Source organism: Leopardus geoffroyi, chromosome C1, assembly GCF_018350155.1.
Source record: "Leopardus geoffroyi isolate Oge1 chromosome C1, O.geoffroyi_Oge1_pat1.0, whole genome shotgun sequence".
NCBI classification, from domain to species: domain Eukaryota; kingdom Metazoa; phylum Chordata; class Mammalia; order Carnivora; family Felidae; genus Leopardus; species Leopardus geoffroyi.
Window position 1 is genome coordinate 217,321,540 of NC_059328.1, and position 17,867 is coordinate 217,339,406.

General features: G+C 51.9%; 1 protein-coding gene across 20 annotated transcripts in view; it reads left to right on the forward strand.

Annotated features, from left to right (window-relative positions):
• AGAP1 (ArfGAP with GTPase domain, ankyrin repeat and PH domain 1) overlaps nucleotides 1-17,867 on the forward strand; it is a 553,911-nt gene that overhangs the window by 325,128 nt on the left and 210,916 nt on the right. For all 20 annotated transcript variants that reach the window (XR_006713257.1, XM_045481824.1, XM_045481825.1 and 17 more), the window contains one exon: nucleotides 17,318-17,422. Coding sequence is in view for 19 of the 20 variants with exons in the window: in XM_045481824.1 (XP_045337780.1) it covers nucleotides 17,318-17,422 (105 nt within the window). In the remaining variant the exon portion in view is untranslated. The remainder of the gene's footprint in view (nucleotides 1-17,317; nucleotides 17,423-17,867) is intronic.

The following is a 17,867-nucleotide window of genomic DNA, read 5'->3' on the forward strand; positions in this document are numbered from 1 at the left end:
TGTACTTCCCCTTTGTCAAACGTTATAACGTATCCATCTACCATGAAAGGTCCATATAACATGAAAGGTGGTTTCCTTCCGTGCCTGTGAAATTGATGAACTGATGAGCCGGGAAAGACTTACTCATATTTTAACGCCAGCAGTAACAGTCCTCACACCCAGAGAACAGGGGCATCAAAGTTGGTGGTAGCAGGGAGTATTTGCTGCTGTAATTGACAAATAATACCCCTCATAAATACTGCCAGTCTTTTCAATTAGTTTTCATCTAAAATTCGGGCTACAAAATGATGGCCTGTCAACTGACAATGAATGGCAAAAATTAATAAATTGTCTTCTAAATAGAATGGACACTTAAGAAAAATTGGGCAGCCAATTTAGCACAGCATGAAGCGAGGGGAACCTTTTGTAGGGATGCCGGGCACTACGGTCGTCTCTGTCTTTATTAATGGTGCTCGGCGGCTGCTGACAGTTTTGTTGCTACTGGCAACTTTGTTCATTAAAATTAAAGCCAGCATCAAATTCCATTAGCCGTACTCTGGGCACCTTGCATTTTCTTATACACATTGTTTCTTTTATTAACTCCCTGTCCACCCATGAGAAGTTTTAAAGGAAGTTAAATGGAAGGAATTATTTGCCAAGGCCAGAGAACCATTGTCTGTTCTTGGGGGAGGAATGACTGTTACCTGTCCTATTAGAGGCTGCACCCTAAAATCTATAAACCCCTCGTTTTTGTTCCCTCCGCTTTCAAACATGGGAGCACATTACCTCTAAATACAAACTTTTAGGGATCTTTCAAGCTTTCAGAGAGGAACAGCCTATTCTAGTTTCTGATTTTTTTTTCTGAGCCTTTTTTTTTTTTTTTTTTAACTTCTGGCTTCCCGTTTCTAACTGTATTTCCATAGCAGACTGTACCCTGACACAATAGTGGGTTGATGCTTGGAGACACTTGCATTTGTCACAGATGCCTTAGAGTTATTTTCCCCAAAGGCATTACTTTTATCTGTAGAACAAATTTCAACCTTTGAAGGAAAAAAAAAAAAACCCAAGCTTTGCTGAACAAGTTCTCAACTATTGTCTGAAAAGCTGTTGCCTGCCCAGCACTGCAAGCAGTTCAAAAGCATGAAATGCCTCCGCCCTGGAGCGTAGCCTCTTTGGGCAGCAAGAAGTCACAAACAGCTCCGATTCTGGGACAGCTCGGGTCTTGCCTGTGCACGGACGCCCGTCCACCGCCCCCGAGCGGAGGTCGTGTGTCTGCTGGGGTCGGCTCTCAGGAAGGCACGAGGCTGGGATCACCCACCACTCAGGTCAACTTCCCTTCTCGAACCAGCCTCCTAATTGCTTTCTCATGCCCTGAGTCACGGTAAGCTGAGGGGCTAACCCTGCCTCTCCATTGTTTTTCTTCTCCTGTTCCTTCTTTCAACTCCTACCTTACACCGAAAGAAACCCAGATACTCATTAAAACAATGGAGAGTTAGGTGCCGGGCTACGAAGGAAAAGGCAAAGGCATTATGTTGGAAAACCTGCACTCTGAAACACAGCCGGCGTGTGAGCATCCGGGCACTGGAGGCAAAAAGGAAACCGTTGGCCTGAGCTCTGCTGGAAGCGATTGCTACATACGAGCCTGTAATCCTGTCTTAACCGACTTGTAACCATAGGTTACAGTTACTTCCCCCCGCCCCCGTACCTCAAGGAGAAATACAAAAGAGTTAGCGTTCTCTGATTGCACAGTGTCCCGTCACCACCCTCTCCTTGTACCTTCTCCTTTCCCACCATAGATAAATAGAACGGTATCTAGGGTAGCGTTAAATAAAAGAGAGTCCCAACAGGTGAAACGTGTCCTGTCTTATTCTCTATTTTGGGTTTCGTTTTTTAACGTAAGAAGTACTGAGATTCCAGAGTGTACGTGCTTTGGCTTTGCGGACAGGTGGTAGCTATTGCAATCTGTTGTTTCTAGGAAGTAGTTCTGACATTTTATTTATTTTCATTTTTTTTAAGACTTTTAAAAATTTATTTATGTTGAGAGACAGGCCCAGAGCGTGAGTGGAGGAAGGATAGAGAGAGAGGGAGACACAGAATCGGAAGCAGGCTCCAGGCTCTGAGCTGTCAGGACAGAGCCCGACACGGGGCTCGAACTCATGAACCATGACATCACGACCTGAGCCGAAGTCGGACGCTCAACCGACAGAGCCACCCAGGCGCCCCTATTTCTAACATTTTAACGGTGAAGTGAATCAGTCAAATAATTGCAGGAAGGCTCTGCTACCCAGTCTTCTTTTTGAGTAATTTTAAATAATTAAATGAAGAGCAACGTGTCCAATAGTATTTCAATTAGCTGCGTCTTAAAAAAAAAATGAGTATTCACCAAGATTGTGTTATTTGCTGAAACGTAGACGTGCAGTCATTTAATAGTGTTGCGAGGCCTCTAAAATGAGCAGGACCGAATCTCTGTACCCGCGGATAGCCATCTGCAACTCCAAGGGCTGTTCTTCCACTGGAGACCCCCCTCCCCAGTATCTGCACCCACTAATATGTTACAGCAAATGGGGCATGAAATACAACACTTTATATATAGTATGTACTAAGTGATTCTTATATCGAAACAACGAGGCCATTTTTAACATGCTGACACAATGTTTGCAGTGTTTCATCATTGGATTGTCCTGATTAACAGTCAACTTCTCTAGTGGGACCCCTGGAGTAATTTCTTTTTGAACGCGATGAATCCGATCTGTTGGACGCTGCTTCGTCCCGTCACGAATTTGAAATTGCGACCTCTGAGGACTTGGGAGTGGAGTAAGCAGCTGCGGTGTGCTCTGTGGGCCCACTTCCCTTGCTGCATTTTTGGCCAGTGCTGAGCAGTTGGGTTCAGCCGTTTTCTCTTGGTAAGCCGTCACAGGCACTGTTTGATTTTGCTGCCTGGTTGGGGCGGGTCTCCCTTGTCTGTGGCAGCAGCAGTCTGCCTTTGTCGCGGCCTCGGAGCTGGCACAGAGGCGACGCTCGCGGGGGACATTTGGTAGAAGGGAAGCACATCCGGGCCGCCCATGTTCCGCGTCGCCTCTGTCACCCCGATACACTACGTACATTTGGCAGGGCGGCCCCCGCCTGTGGCTGGGGGGGTGGCCCTGCCTGTGGCCCAGGGGGTGCGGCCCCTGCCCTGTGGCCCAGGGTGTGCAGCCCCCGCCTGTGGCCCGGGGGGTGCGGCCCCCGCCTGTGGCCCAGGGGAATGCGGCCCCCGCCTGTGGCCGGGGGGTGGGCGGCCCCCGCCTGTGGCTCGGGGGGTGCGGCCCCTGCCGGTGGCTCGGGAGGGCGTGCCGCCACCTGTCTCCCCTCTCCTTGGCTGCAGAGGCATGCCGACAGGCCGGCCGGGTTTGTTGTCTGTGAAAAGACCCACCGGGGTCCCTGGTGGGCAGCTGCTGGTCTGGCAGCAACGCTCGTTCTTACTCAGCGAGAGAATGACTCTGGGGATGACCCTTTACCTTCTCCACCCGTGTCTGTGTAGGTCCGTGTTCGTGAGCACAGACGTACGTGCCCATTTTATCACGGCTTCCGTCAGCCTGTCATCTCCTCAAGTGGAAGGGGCGGGGAAGACCCTGGAATCTGTAGAAAAGTTCTCCCTGACACCTGTGCCGTTGGCACAACTTAAAACGGACCTTCTGGGGGAACAGAAACATTTTGAACCCTGCCCTGTTCCTTGCTCGAACTCACTCCTTTAGGCAGAACATCATGAGCACGGATGCCCCCTCCAGCTGGGACATCCTGGGGACCGAGCACCTGGCGGGGGGCCGTCTCAAAGAGGAAACCAGCCGCGTAGCGTATTTGGACCACCAGGGACCCTGCTGTCCTGGCGATAGCTCCATGGACAGACAGCCCCAGGGCAGGACACTGACTGGATTTGTTTTTCCAGACGCACAGTCTCTTTTTTTTGTTGTTTAAAGAGTTTCCAGTCCGTTGGTGATAGCATTGACTCTCCCAGAAACCAAGTAGCCGCAGCAGTGGGGGTCATCATCTCGTTGTTGTGATCGGACTGGCCGCAGAAGGAGATGTTTGTGCTACTCATACGCCCACGGGAGTTTCTGCAGGTTGGGGCTTGGCATTCTCAGGGACCGCCGTGGGACTCGTTGTCCGTGCCAGTGGGGACAGACAGTAGAGGCCACCGGGAGCACTGCGTTGACAGCTTCTGAGGCTCTTCATGGAAGTGCCACGTGCCAGCAGTCCAGGCGAGGGAAGTGGGAGCCCGTATGCCAAGGGGACGCCATCCCTGGGTAAGGACTGGCCTGAAATCGAAACACGGCTGTTGGCACAAACCTCGCTCTTGTCCTTGACCAGGAGGAAAAACGAATCCTTCCCTCCTCTGGTTTCTGCAGTAGAAATTCCGTCCTAGGCTTGAACTGCCTTCCACTCCCTACGGCCACATCTTAATTTCCATAAGGGAAGAATCCTGAGGGCCACACCCTGGGCAGTGTTTCTCGGCAAGCCTCCCCACGTGCAAAGTCGTGGTTTACACTTCGGGTGTGGGCAGTAAGACTGTATTGCTTTGGTCTCTGATGAGATCGTCGATGAGCGTGTCACCTCCGACCCGTTTTCCCACCCAGTGCAGGGCATACGCGCGTGGCGACAACAGGTGTGCCGGTGGAGCCCCGCAGACGACGTGGATTCGGAGTCGGGCTTTGCCGCTCCCTGGTCATGTTGCCTTGCACAGTTATCTAATCTCCACGGAACCTTTCCTCGCTCGTGCTAATGGTTCTACCCCTTCAGCTACTTGTGCGTTCATTCAGCGGGCATATCTTGATCACTTGCTATTTGCCAGGTGGCAGGAAACAAATGGGCAAGACGAGAGTGGCCCCTGCGGTCGCTCCGCGAGCGAGACAGAAACGAATGGCTGGCACCGTCTGGACAGCATTGCCCGACAGAAACAGAATGTGAACCACGTGCCCCATTTCTATTTTAATTTTCTTTCAGCAGCCACGTTAGAGCAAAAACAAGGGGCACCTGGGTGACTCAGCCCATTAAGCACCCTTGATCTTGATCTCTTGATCTCGGCTCTGGTCATGATCTCACAGTTTGTGAGTTGGAGCCCCACGTCCGTCTCCACGCTGATGGTGCGGAGCCTGCTTGGGATTCTCTCTCTCCCTCTGTCTCTCTGCCCCTCCCCTACTCGTGCACACTCTCTCTCCCTCTCAAGATAAATAAATAAACTTTAAGAGTGAAAAAAAAAAAAAGGGGCGCCTGGGTGGCACAGTCGGTTAAGCGTCCGACTTCAGCCAGGTCACGATCTCGCGGTCCGGGAGTTCGAGCCCCGCGTCGGGCTCTGGGCTGATGGCTCAGAGCCTGGAGCCTGTTTCCGATTCTGTGTCTCCCTCTCTCTCTGCCCCTCCCCCGTTCATGCTCTGTCTCTCTCTGTCCCAAAAATAAATAAACATTGAAAAAAAAATTAAAAGAAAGAGTGAAAAAAAAAAGTGAAGTTGTAATGTGTTATTATAAGCAAACATATCCAAAATTGATTCAACGTGTCATCGACATAAAAAGTTATCTTTTTCTCTTACTAAGCTTTCGGGAGTGGGTATGTCGGTCAGAACTGACCATGGGTGGAATCTGGTTGTCACGTGGGGCTTGCGGTGGCCCTCAGAATGGAGCTGGTCCAGAGTGAGAGGTCGCTGACGCCGACAGGGAGGCACCAGCCGAGGAGGAGGGTGTTCTGGGCTGAGATCGCACTGGCTGTGGGACACCAGGTCGTGCTGTGGGCACTCATGGTGAGGCTTTGCAGGGCAACAGAGTAACCGGTCGAGAGAATTAAGCTCCGAGGGTGGCAGCCGTTGAGAGTCAGGTGGCTGAGTAAGTGGCAGAAACACAGGAGAGAAACTTGGAGCAGGAACAGGTGCGTTCCCAGGAAGAACAGAGTATCCGCAGTCGTCGGTGGACGGATCTCCCGTGCAGAGAACTTCCAGATAGCTTCTGTGGACGTGAAGTCTCCACAGCTCACCTGACATGTCGGCTTTTGACTCTCATTCCGCCCGACTTCAGCGCACAAGCCTGGCCCTCGGATGGACGTGAACGGACAGTTGCCAGAGCCTGTGCAGCGTGTGTGGAGACGGTGGCTCAGGGATCGTTGGCTCGAACAAAGAAGCAGCTGCAGGCTTTACGGGAGTCCCTCTCTGCGGTGCCCCCGTGTCCCCATGCAGGTGCGCACACCGGGTTTTGTGAAATGCCCACCGTGGCCGGAAGGCATCGGGCCCCTCCGTCCCTAGCCTCGCTGGGACTGCCTCGAAGGGGCGGGTGCCCTGGCTTCCTGGGCAGGTGATGGAGTTCAGCTTCTTCTCTTTTCTTTTCTTTTCTTTTTTTAGCTAAAACAGAACCCCCCGGCTGCACAGAGCCACTCGCAGGCAGTGGCGTGCTGGCCCCCAGGGCCCATCGGGGCGGGAGGAGAGGCCGCCACCCAGGGGGTCGAGTGGCTGTGCCCCGTGGAGCCCCAGGGAGCCCCCCACACTCCGGCCGGTGTCGGGGATGTCCCCCCGCAGCCATTAAGTGCAGATACCGTCATCCCTGCTGCTGAAAACCTGGTGACAGGAAGGGGCAGGTTTGAAAGGCAAGAAAAACGAGGTGATCAAGAGATAATATTAACTGGAAAAATCAAGAAGGGATCTGTCAGTCGCGGTGCAAACACGTTCCTTTCTTAGCGGCCTCTCCTTTTCTGTGGCCGAGGGAGGTGTTTTGTGATGGTGGTGGTCGCGGGGGGCCCAACACGGGCGGCTTCGGCGGGTTTTTTCCCCGCCCACGTGGAGAATCCGTTTGGTTCTCTCTTTGGGACTTCAGAATTCCAGCCAGAGCCAACGTGAGGCGGAAACCTCCGCGGCCCCACGGCCGACGCGGGGCCCAGAAGGGGAGAAACCCAACAAACTTTTTTCCCCGCTTTGCCGTTTTGTTACTCCGTGGACACGGTATTAAATCGGATTCCGTGTCCATCATTATTAAAATGTGAAGTGTGTCGGTCACAAAGCATCCATTTCGGGGCAGTTAGCTGAATAATTCCTTTCTTTATTATCCCAAATTACTGCTGAGCTCTGGAGAGGGGATCGGTTTAGCCAATTATTGCCATTTGAGCTGGATTTGTGGGTGATTAGCTCCTGGTCGAATCCAGTCCGGGCCGGCGCTTTGAAGCCCGCGCCGTGTGATTTTCTCAGCAGTGAGGTAGGAATGGACGCGGCTAATGACAGCAAGGTCGCGCGGGTGAGCTGACCTGTGTGTGGCGCAGGCTTGGGTTTCACAAATAGGGCATCCACAATAACAAGTGTGGCACTAACCCTGCCGTGCATAATCGGGGCTTTCTAGGATTGTCGGAGATGCTGACAGCTCAATTACAGGGTAACCCTTTGTACCCTACAGCCTGGCAGAATAACGGGAATATTACTAACCAGCGAGGGGAGGGGGTCACCAGGGAGCTGGTTAGAGATCCAGAACCGGCTCCTCCGCCCCCTCCCCCACGCCTTCCCGGCAAGAACAAGCTGGGAGAAAAGCCTCCATTTGTGGGATAATAGATCCTCCGGAGGAGAGAAAGGGGCACAAATATTACGAAAAAAGCAAACAAACAAAAATTCAGCTGGGGGGGCGGGGGGGGGGGGAGATCCTTCCTGTTGTTTCTATGGAAACACTTGAAACTGGGAAGAAAGTTAAGATGGTCTAATTGTGGCCGAGCTCCCCTGTGCTGGCCAAATTGGTCCGTCTCCTCCCGCCCAGGCTCTCATCCAGGCATCGTGTCTGTGGATTTGCTGCAAGTTTTCCATTTGAGGAGAATCTGGGGAGACCGGTTAATTGGGAGTATTTTCCTGCATGCGGTGAATGATTATGTTATTGATTTCCTGCTGTCACCCAAGATCAGCGTTTTCTACACCTTGAACGACAAGCTGTTCTGACCTGTGGCGTGTCTGGCGTCTTGTCATGTTTGCCACGCTCGCTTTTTTTCTCTTAAACCCTCTTCTCACTCGTCCAGGTTTAACTTGACAGCGTTTTAATTGAATGGCAAAGATGTTACTCTTTCCCCACGTTTTAATTTTTGGTTTTTAACTGCTTGCATGTTTGGGGACACTTTAGATTTTTGGAGGCGTCCTAAAACTAGGGCTGGCTTGTAAATTCGGCTAAGTATTATGGGGACTAACCATACGTGGGTACTGAGAAGGGAATCTGGGAGCCCACGCCGGCACGGACGGCCCAGCCCCCCATAGAACTCCCAGGCACTGGGGGGACCTGACCCATGTGTCCCATCTGTTTGGGGACCAGGGGTTAGAGGCACCTCATAGACCCTCGGGGAAGGACATCCTGAGTTGGGACTGAAAAGCAAGACTCCCTTGGGAGCTGTAGGGACTCCCCCCTTCTTCTCCTGTGGACACTAACCATACTGGATTAGGGCCCGTCCTCACGGCCCCATTTAACCTTAGTTACCTTTTTAAAGATGCTGTCTCCACACGCGGTCATATCATGAAGCATGGTGGGCTTCCACACATGAAGTTCAGCTCATAACAGCCAGCATCTAAGGGTCTGGGTGACGCTGGTTTCAGTAGAGGTTATGGAAGCCCGGGACCCAGGACCCGCGCCTCAGGGCTGAAGGGTGGGGCGTGTTCACCTGGACGGTAGGGAGGAAGGGGACGAAGCAAGGAGGGTGTTTCAGGGAGAAGAGAATTTGCAGTTGTAATTCCAAGTGACCCCCGTTGGCTGCTTTCGCAGTTTCGTGCCCTGGGGCTGGGCTCCACACCCTTTTTCTGTAAAGGGCCAGAGAGCAAGCACTTGGGGCTTTTCTGCAAGCCCTGAGCTTGGCCAGGTGAAGGCAGCCACACCTGCGAGTGGAGGTAGCCTTGTTCCCATTAGAGCTCATTTGCAAAAAGAGGCAGAAGGTTAGATGTGGCCCACAGGCCAGACTTTGCAAGCCCCGGGTCCTATGGGATTCCCAGTACCGACGGCCCATGTTCGAGTGCCCTGGACTGGGAGATCCTGTCGAACAGCAGTGCACAGAGGGGTCAGGGTCCCCCATCATGATGCAGACTTTGCGGCCATCAGTGCTAGGCCCGTGTGTCGGTGATGGGGGGCCGCAGGGGTGAGGCCTGGGGAGACTTTACCATCACATCAGGTGCTACGTGTGTGACTTTCCACTCGTCTGGGTCCAGGCACACTCTCAGACAGTGTGCATTTGCTGTTTGCGAGGGACAGCTTAGCATAAGGGGAGAGCGGGGGCAGGACAGGTAAGTTTTCATTCTGGAAGAGTAGCTAGGTATTAGGAGGGACAGCAGGGAGCCTTTGACGTGGAGGAAGAATGTCCCTGCTCCTGGTACCACCCCTGTGCTATCCTCGGTCTAAAGATGAAATTCCGTCCACCTTCCACCCACCCAGATACAGTTTTCTAGGTGGTTCGATGTTTAGTGAGCTCTATGCCCAGCGTGGGGCTCGAAGTCACAACCCTGAGATCAAGAGTCGCGTGCTCCACCGGCTGAGCCAGCCAGGAGCCCTTCTAGGTGTTTTGTTGTTGTTGTTGTTGTTAAGTCAGTTATCTTAAATAAGCCACAAGTTTAATGCACGTTACAGGGAAAAAAGAATCTCAACTAGAATCAAAGTAAAAAACACAAATGTGAAGACTGAGCGATTGGCGTTCACACTCAGTGGGTCTCCGTTACACCAGTGTTTCTCTGCAACGTTTCAGAAGTACGTTGAAAGCTTTACCTGCTATAATGTGAATTTGTTCAGCACTGTTAAGAAGGTGAATCATAAAACACGGAGGAACCGTAACAGGTGTTCGTTACAGAACCAAAGAAGTACTCGAACGTCACTTTTTTTTTTTTTTTTTTTTTTTTTGGAAGTATAGAAACATTAAACCTTTCTGAACGCGGGTGGAAAAACTTGCGTTTTTAAACTTGGTAATTTAGGAAGCTGTCGGGACCCGCCTCAGTGCAGCAGGATAATTCCATGCATGTCACTGCGAGGTCAGGCACACGCTCCCCTCCATGTTCAGTCACAGATGCGTGCGTGGCCTCCAGCCGCTGTTCACACAGGTAGAGAAATGCCACCTCGGGAGAAAATGTGGTCTGATCTTCCCACGGAGCAGCCTGCAGCCGGCTAATGCCCCCTTGCCACGTGGGACCCCGGCCATTAAATGTCCCCCCGTGTCATGATGAACTCTGTGCTAACAGACCCCAGCGCCACCCGCCCCTCGGACTTGAAACAAAGACCGATGTGCCTGGCTAAGACCCCCAGTCTCTAATGCAGTCAGTAAATCTTTGTTGGTAAATAATTGCGATCGAGCAGAGTTTTAATATAAATTTATCAGTGGTGTCTTATCCCAGCTCGGGGCTGCGGCAAACACGAGGGATGGATTTCAGACAGCACTTGCGTTCATTACGTTAACTTTGTAAGTTATTTAAAGCTTGTACGCTTAACGTTGCTTTTGGCTTTCAGTGACCTCTTGGGACGTGGCAGACAATACACGTGACTAATAAAGAGATTGCGGCCAAAAGACAATTCTACCCTTTGCTCCACCACAGGAAAAGTTCCTTGAGCAAAAAAAAAAAAAAAAAAAAAAAAAGCAGGAAGTGCCTGCCTGGAATCCTGGTCTTCTGACCGTAGATCATCAAAACCACAGTCTTTCTGATGCGCCAGCAAATTAATTAGGTGGTGGCAATTAGATCAACACGTGACATTTCCACATAAGATGACAGGAACGTTTGAGCGGTCACAAAGCCCTTCCGTTGCTTACTATGCAAACAAGTAGAAGAGATCGAAGCTTTAAAATCGGTCTGGGAGGGCAGCCTGGCATTGGGGTCACAGGTATATAGACCGCTGCTCCTGGCTCTTCCTACCACGCTGGTCCCCTACTCGGGCAGTTAACCCAAATCATAGCGGTTTGTTTAAAACCATAACCATTTTATTATTTCTCAGGCTCCTGTGGGTCAGGAATTTGTGCCAGGCATAAAGGGGACGTCCCTGCCCCACGGGTGCTTTCGGCCAAGATCGTTTCTTCGCTGACTTCTTTGGTGCCTCACCAAACGTGGCTCAGAGGTCTGGGCACGGAGCCAACAGCTCAGGGGCAGTCTTGCAGCTGGGACCTCGGCTTTTCCTCCCCGTAGCCTCAAGGTCTCCCTCTTGCCAGCCTCCCAGGCAGGATAGTCTGAATTCTTACCAGGCCAACCCGGGGCTCCCAAGCAAGTAAAAACAGGAGCTGCCAGATTTTCTGAAGGCTTTGGCCGGAACGGGCCCAGAATAATTTGCACCACATTCTGCTGGTTGAATTGAGTCAGAAGGCCCGGGGACCACACCGCAGCAGTTTTTTGAGGGTCATCTTTGGAGACCAGCGAGTTCAGTCTGCCCTCCCACGTGCAAGGCACCTTCACGCTGCCCCTGGATTCGCAAACCTCTCATCCCACCACGGCCTCTGGCTCAGGCTCGAAGTTTGGGGTTGTCATTTTCATCAGGGGAGGAGGAGGCTCTTTGGATACGATCCTTGCCATCTGAAGACCTGGGGACTCCAGAGACAAGATGCCCCCCACACACGTGCACACGTTCACATCTACCCAGTGCTGACACAAGACAGAGCTGAAGGAGGTGCCCTTTCATCCAAAAAGGAGGACAGAGGCTGGACGCCCGTAGCGGTTACTGATCCGTAGCGGCTCTGAACGCAGCCGGCACATACTGCTGATCACCCTGCTCTGGCTACAGGGTGTGTGTTCTCCCCCTGGGGCCTCCTACTGGGTCCGGGGCTCTGCTGTCTCAGCCGACCTTCCTTTTCCGTAAGAAATGGCCTGTTTTTTTGCAGCTGTGTGGCTTTTCAGCCTGCCTCCTGCTGGTCTTAGTTTGAGGGTCAGGGGACTCTTTTTTCATTTCAGACTTTGTCTCTATGCCTTGTAGTCTAACCTGGTACAATTCCTTTAAAATCCTTGTGGGTGTCCTTTGTATCAAATTGTAATTTATTCCATTAGACAAAAGCCAACCCACAGATCCTTGTCTGTGGTCCACACGTGCTCTCTAATTGGAAGGGTCTGAGAGGCCCTGCCTTAAGTCTTAGAGTTCTTGAGATGGGGGTCCGACGGCCGCAACGTTGCTGGGTCTTCATTCAGAGATCACATCTCCTGGCATCCCCTGGGTTAGATCTTTGTTCTGAGGCGAGTTCTTACCCTGAGTTTTCTGCTGGCAGAAGAAGCCGGGAGTAAGAAACAATTTTCCTCCTGTTGGTGTTTAAATCGGGAGTATTTTCTCTAATTCTACCGAAAACCTGCCTTAAGCAGCCTTGATTCCCCGCTACCCCCAGGTTCATCAGAACCAGTAACACAGTGGGCACGTTCTGCTCGGAAATGTCCTCTCCCGGCTCCGTGCTCCCCAGGCACCCCGGCTGTGCTCCACGTTCCTGCAGGGAGCAGGTCTGCTGTTGGCTCGGCCAGTGCCCAGCTTGGGCACCCTTTAGGCAAACTCCGGTAGCATTTCCCTTCCTGTCCTTGTAGCCTCTGTGAATAGCTGTTCTGTTCCTGCCAGCCTCAGCCAACTGCCTGGTTCTGAGCCAGTGCCACGTGTTTGTGGATTTTATCAAAGCAGTAGAAGGTACTAAGTCTGTGCTTCTTATCTGTCGTTGCCTAAGAATCTGCCCCAAAACTTACCGATTTGAGAAAACCATCATTACTTCTCATAACTTCATGGCTCAGGACCACAACAGGGCACAGCGTGGCTCCCGTCCCCGACCTCCCCACAACAGAAGCTGCAAGCTGCCAAGATTGGTGAACGTGCAAAACCAGTGTAGATCGCGTCCCTACCAATTCTCTTGGTTAAAGTGAGGCTCAGGCATCCCCGAGTCGGGGTGGGGTGATTCTCACGGGGGCACGTGTACCTAGAAGCAGTGTGTTGGGAGCCATCTTTGGAGACCGGCCGCCATGCCAGCTGTATAGGGAGGTTACAGAAAGTCTCTGTGCCTCATTGGCCTCATCTGTAAAATGGGGATAATCATAGCAACTACTTGCATCAGGGTGTGAGCTTTCGGTGGGTTAATACTTGTAAGGCCCTTAGAGCAACACCTGGCTCGCAGCCCAGTACTGTTTTGAAAGTGAAAATTAAACAAAAAAAATTTTTTTTAAGTGAATGTTTATTTACTCTTGAGAGAAAGAGACACAGCATGAGCGGGGCACGGGCAGAGGGAGGGAGACACAGAATCCAAAGCGGGCTCCGGGCTCCGAGCCGTCCGCACAGAGCCCGTCGCGGGGCCTGAACTCACGGACGGCGAGATCGTGACCCGAGCCGAAGTCGGACGCTCACCCGACTGAGCCACCAGGTGTCCGGAAGCTGAAAATTTTAAAAACAGATGCATAAGCCACATAAAGGTCAAATGAAACAGTAACTGTAACTGATGTCTACAGCGTGATAGCTGGCCAGTGAGAAGCGGTCTTAGGTAAGAGGCGGTTTTTGTGGGTGCAAAAGTAGCATCTAAAGACCAGGTGTGCATCTTGACCTTCGCCCGTGCGGTTTTGCCCTGGGTCACACAGCGTCAAAGAGGCTTAGGATCATAAGGACCGTTTGGTTTGCACTGGCTGACGAGGACTGTCCCCCGTGTGGCTCTGGCAGAGAGCCTTCTGGCCTCTGGCCTCTTCTGGCTGGTGAGACCATGGTGTTGTGTCCTTTAACAGCTGAAAATGAACTCTTTTTAGATTTTCCATCTTCTTGGTACTTCGGTGGACAGTGTGTAAGTTTGGGACGGCCGAAGCTAAGAGGTGAAGCCTGAGGGGCTCAGCCTGATGCTGCGAGGGGGCTGCTGGGAGTAGTGCTTGTTTCCTGTGCGTAGAACTCCATCCCAAAGGTGCACGGTGGGTTTGCAGTCTTTTCTTGGGCACGTTGGTGGGCGCCGTGTTCAGAGGAGGCCCCACACTGGTAGAGCCACCGGGACCTTTTGCTTCTCGAAGAGTCTGGGACTAAGAAGGCGTTCCTGGTGTGTAGGCACGTGGTGGGTGGGGTCTGTCGCTGGGACTTTGTGGGTGGCTCCCCTTGGTTCCTGCAAGTGAGGGCAGGACTGCAACTGAAGGGGGACCCCCCGTCTCGTGTAGCTGCAGGGCCCAGAACCAGGCTCGGCCTCACCCCCCCGCTTCCCCCTGGAAACAGACGACTCCTCTGCCAGCCCCAGCTGTCCAGACCCACCGGCCCCCTGGCACAGTGCTGTCCAGGCAGGACTGGGTGACTCCGGACCCGGATCGTGCAAAATAGTAGTCTAGCGGACTCAGGATCGAGTGGTTTAACTTCTGGTGTCTGTTTAGACTCCGAAATGCCCTGATTTTTTCCCTTGGCACAAATGCTCTTAAAAAATCAGTGTTTGGAATTGTCAGGAAAAAGAAAAAAAAAAAAGGAAGGGGGAGAAACTGAGAGAAAACGTGCTTTTGATCCACTGAAGCTGTTTGCAGTGCCTTGTCATTCGTCGTCCGATCGAGCCTCTGATTACAAAGCCTCGCCTTGCAGCCTCCTTGGCTGCTCATCGGAGAGCGCGTGTCTCTTGGCGCCTCTTAGGATGGGCCCTTGCTGACAGTCGCAGAGAGGTGGGGTGCGGCGACCAGCCCCTCCAGTGTTCTGGCTAAACGTGGAGGCTCACACAGTCCAGGGCTGGCGGGCCCTAACTTGGGGGCAGCGGGACGGACGGGCGGCTTTGTCACCACAGAAATCCCGGGGGGCCGGGCAGTGAACCCAGCCGGGGCCCAGGCCGGAGGACAGAGGCACGGCTCCTCGGACGCCGGGGTGTTCTTCAGCCCTGCTGACTCCTGCAGCATTTGAACCGTAGGCAGAGAGGATTACCCTGCAAGGTGGACCGTAGAATTTATTTAAGATTGTCGAGACGTGCGTTTTCTAGCTTTCCCAGCCCCAAGATCAGTCCACCTGGGGTAGTTCCCCGACGATGTCATCTCTTCTCGTCACCTCCTGGTTGGACTATTTCCCTTTACCCCCTTAGGAGGAAGTCCCGACAGCCCTCACTGGGGAGAGGATAATCGTGCGTGTAGGATCTGCTCACGAAAGTACCACAAGCTGGCCAGGAGCGGTGGGGTCCGTGTGCACGGAGCCCCGGGGATGGGGTGCCTCTCTGTCTTTGTCCGCGTGGGGCGGGCCAGAGCTCGCTGAAGCCCAGAACCGCTCTCAGCTACCAGTGACACCGAGGTGACCCCTGCGCCTGGTATTAGAATTACATCTCAAACGGGCATTGGGAAACCGTGAGCCCACAGGAGAGTCTCTGTAAAGTTCTGTTGAGCTAAGTTTAAAAATCTGAGAAATCCACCGGAGAGGGAAATTTAATGATTTTAAGTGATGGCTTGTTGACCGTCGAGTCACTAATAGTGACTTGCCCTCTGCCTGGTGCTTACTGTGCAGTGGGACCTGAATCGCCCTGGTTTGTCACCAGCATCCGGCTTCTGTTTGCTGACCTCCGTGCCATATTTGGATTAGGTTGGTTTTCCGTAGGGTCTAAGAAATCAAGGTACGTTGAGCTTTGCCTTGTGTTTTCTTCAAATAAGAAGAACCCGCAAAGAAATGACCTTCCAGCAAGGTTCCCTTGTGCGTTTCTTCAACCTTAGGAGTACTTTCCTCCAGAAACGACGTTTAACCAGTGTCCGGACCCCCCAGCTGGCTCAGCATCCATCACGGTGGTGAAATTTCAGAGACAAAGCAGTATTGTCACAGTATCGGGAATTATTTGGAGCTCGAACCTAATTATCGCCTAAAAGTGCTTACGTGATAGTTTCTTGGATTTTTTTCTTGCGCTGTGGCTCTGGGGGGATAGCGGCGTCAGTTAGGAGGTCGGAGGAAGCAGGCCCCAGTTCCCCAGGAGACTCAGGGGCGTCTGCTTCTAGGAGACTCCATTTCATACCGAGAACCGGCCTTGGGCCTTGGTCCGGGTGAATTAACTCGCACCATGCTTGGGCCTTCTCAGTCGTGGTTTCCATCCCGTGAGTTCCAAAGTGGCCTTGGGGAGGAAGAGCAAGCCGGGAGACTCTCCAGTCTTCCTTGTTCCACGAGGTCAGGAGCCGAACGGTCCCAATGCGGAAGCTCGAGGCGAGACAGTCCGACCCGGGAGGGCGTGAAGCCCCACCAGGGAGGGAAAGCGCAAAGTCAAGGCCGAGCTCAGCGCTGGCCACCGGTTTTCAACCCAGAGAGGCCAAGAGAAGACGTGGGAGGTTCGCGGGGAACTGAGCGTTCAAGCAGGAGGGAGCTCCTTCAGTCGTCCAGGGAGCCTTCGTTAAACATGCTTCAGAGCGCAAGGGCATCAAATTCCGAATCATTTTCAGGAAGCCCTAACACGATTTCATTAAAGGCAGATTGATTATACACGATCGTTCTATTCATTCCTGCCACTAAATTTCCAAGTGGAATTTTGTTTTTAGTAAGTTAGAAATCCGAAATGAAAAACTATAAAACAAAATGTTCTGATTTGGGGGAGCCCGGGTGGCTCAGTGGGTTAAGTGTCCGACTTGGGCCCAGGTCGTGATCTTGCGTTCATGGTTGAAGCCCCGCGTTGGGCTCTGTGCTGACAGCTCAGCCTGGAGCCTGCTTTGGATTCTGTGTCTCCCTCTCTCTCTGCCCCTCCTCCACTTATGATCTGTCTCTCTCTCTCTCTCTGATAAACATTAAAAAAAAAAAAATTTAAATGTGCTTATTTGTAAATATCATAAGTTTCAGAATTCAGTTAATGTGTTATTTTTAGAAAAAAAGAACTTAGGTTTCCTTTTTTAAAGCATACCTTGGGGCGCCTGAGTGGCTCAGTCGGTTAAGCGTCCAACTTTGGCTCAGGTCATGATCTCATGGTCCGTGAGTTTGAACCCTGCGTCGGGCTCTGTGCTGACAGCTTGGAGCCTGGAGCCTGCTTCAGATTCTGCGTCTCCCTCTCTCTCTGACCCTCCCCCGTTCATGCTCTGTCTCTGTCTCAAAACTAAATAAAAATGTTTAAAAATTTTTTAAATAAATGAATAAGTAAATAAATAAAACATACCTTTAGTTCCAAATGCGCTTAGTTATGGGAAGGGTGTGGGGCACATACATCACGGTGGCTTCATGGCGGTTGGTATCGTATTTGTTGAACAAACGGTCCCCTCTGCAGCACTCATGAGATTCCCAAAGTGAAGTTCTACACGCACACACACAAACTGGTTGAACATATGTGTTGTGCGTAAAGGAGAGGAGAAAAGCCAAATTGCCAAGTGAAAAATAAGTGTAAAGTTTCCATTTTGAGATGATAAGAGAAATGAATGTTTCAGATTTTTAACGTTATCTGTCTGCTTTTTAAGAAAAGTCACACAAGACTTTGTGAATTTATATTTGGCTCCTTTTGCTTCAGGGCATGCTGCTGAAGCGAAGCGGCAAATCTTTGAACAAGGAGTGGAAGAAGAAATACGTCACCCTGTGTGACAACGGCGTGCTGACCTATCACCCAAGTTTACATGTGAGTATGGCCCCTTGGCTCGGTCAGCAGGCCCAGAACTCAGCTCGCTGGGCGTGTGTGTGTGTGTGTGTGTGTGTGTGTGTGTGTGTGTGTGTGTGTGTGTTGGGGGCTGGGGGTCCCCACAGCGTCAGGCCTCTGGCCCCCGTTTGAAGTTAAAGTAGTATTGGGTCTCCTACTCCATCACGAGATAAAGAAAATGCCCCTCGCTCTCTCCATCGGACCACATGTCTCTCTCTTCCCCTTCCTAACAGCCGATCTCTGGCTCTCTGATTCTGCGAGGAGTTACAATAAAAGGGACAGGTGAAGTGAAATTTTAAATGGAAGTAAAAAGACAAGAGCAGGTAGCAAAAGAGACAAGAGAGCTTGTATCTGCAAATCTAGAATAAAGGAAATGATTGCATTGGAACCCAGGAATCGGCTCTGAGCAGCTGAGAAAAACAGTAAG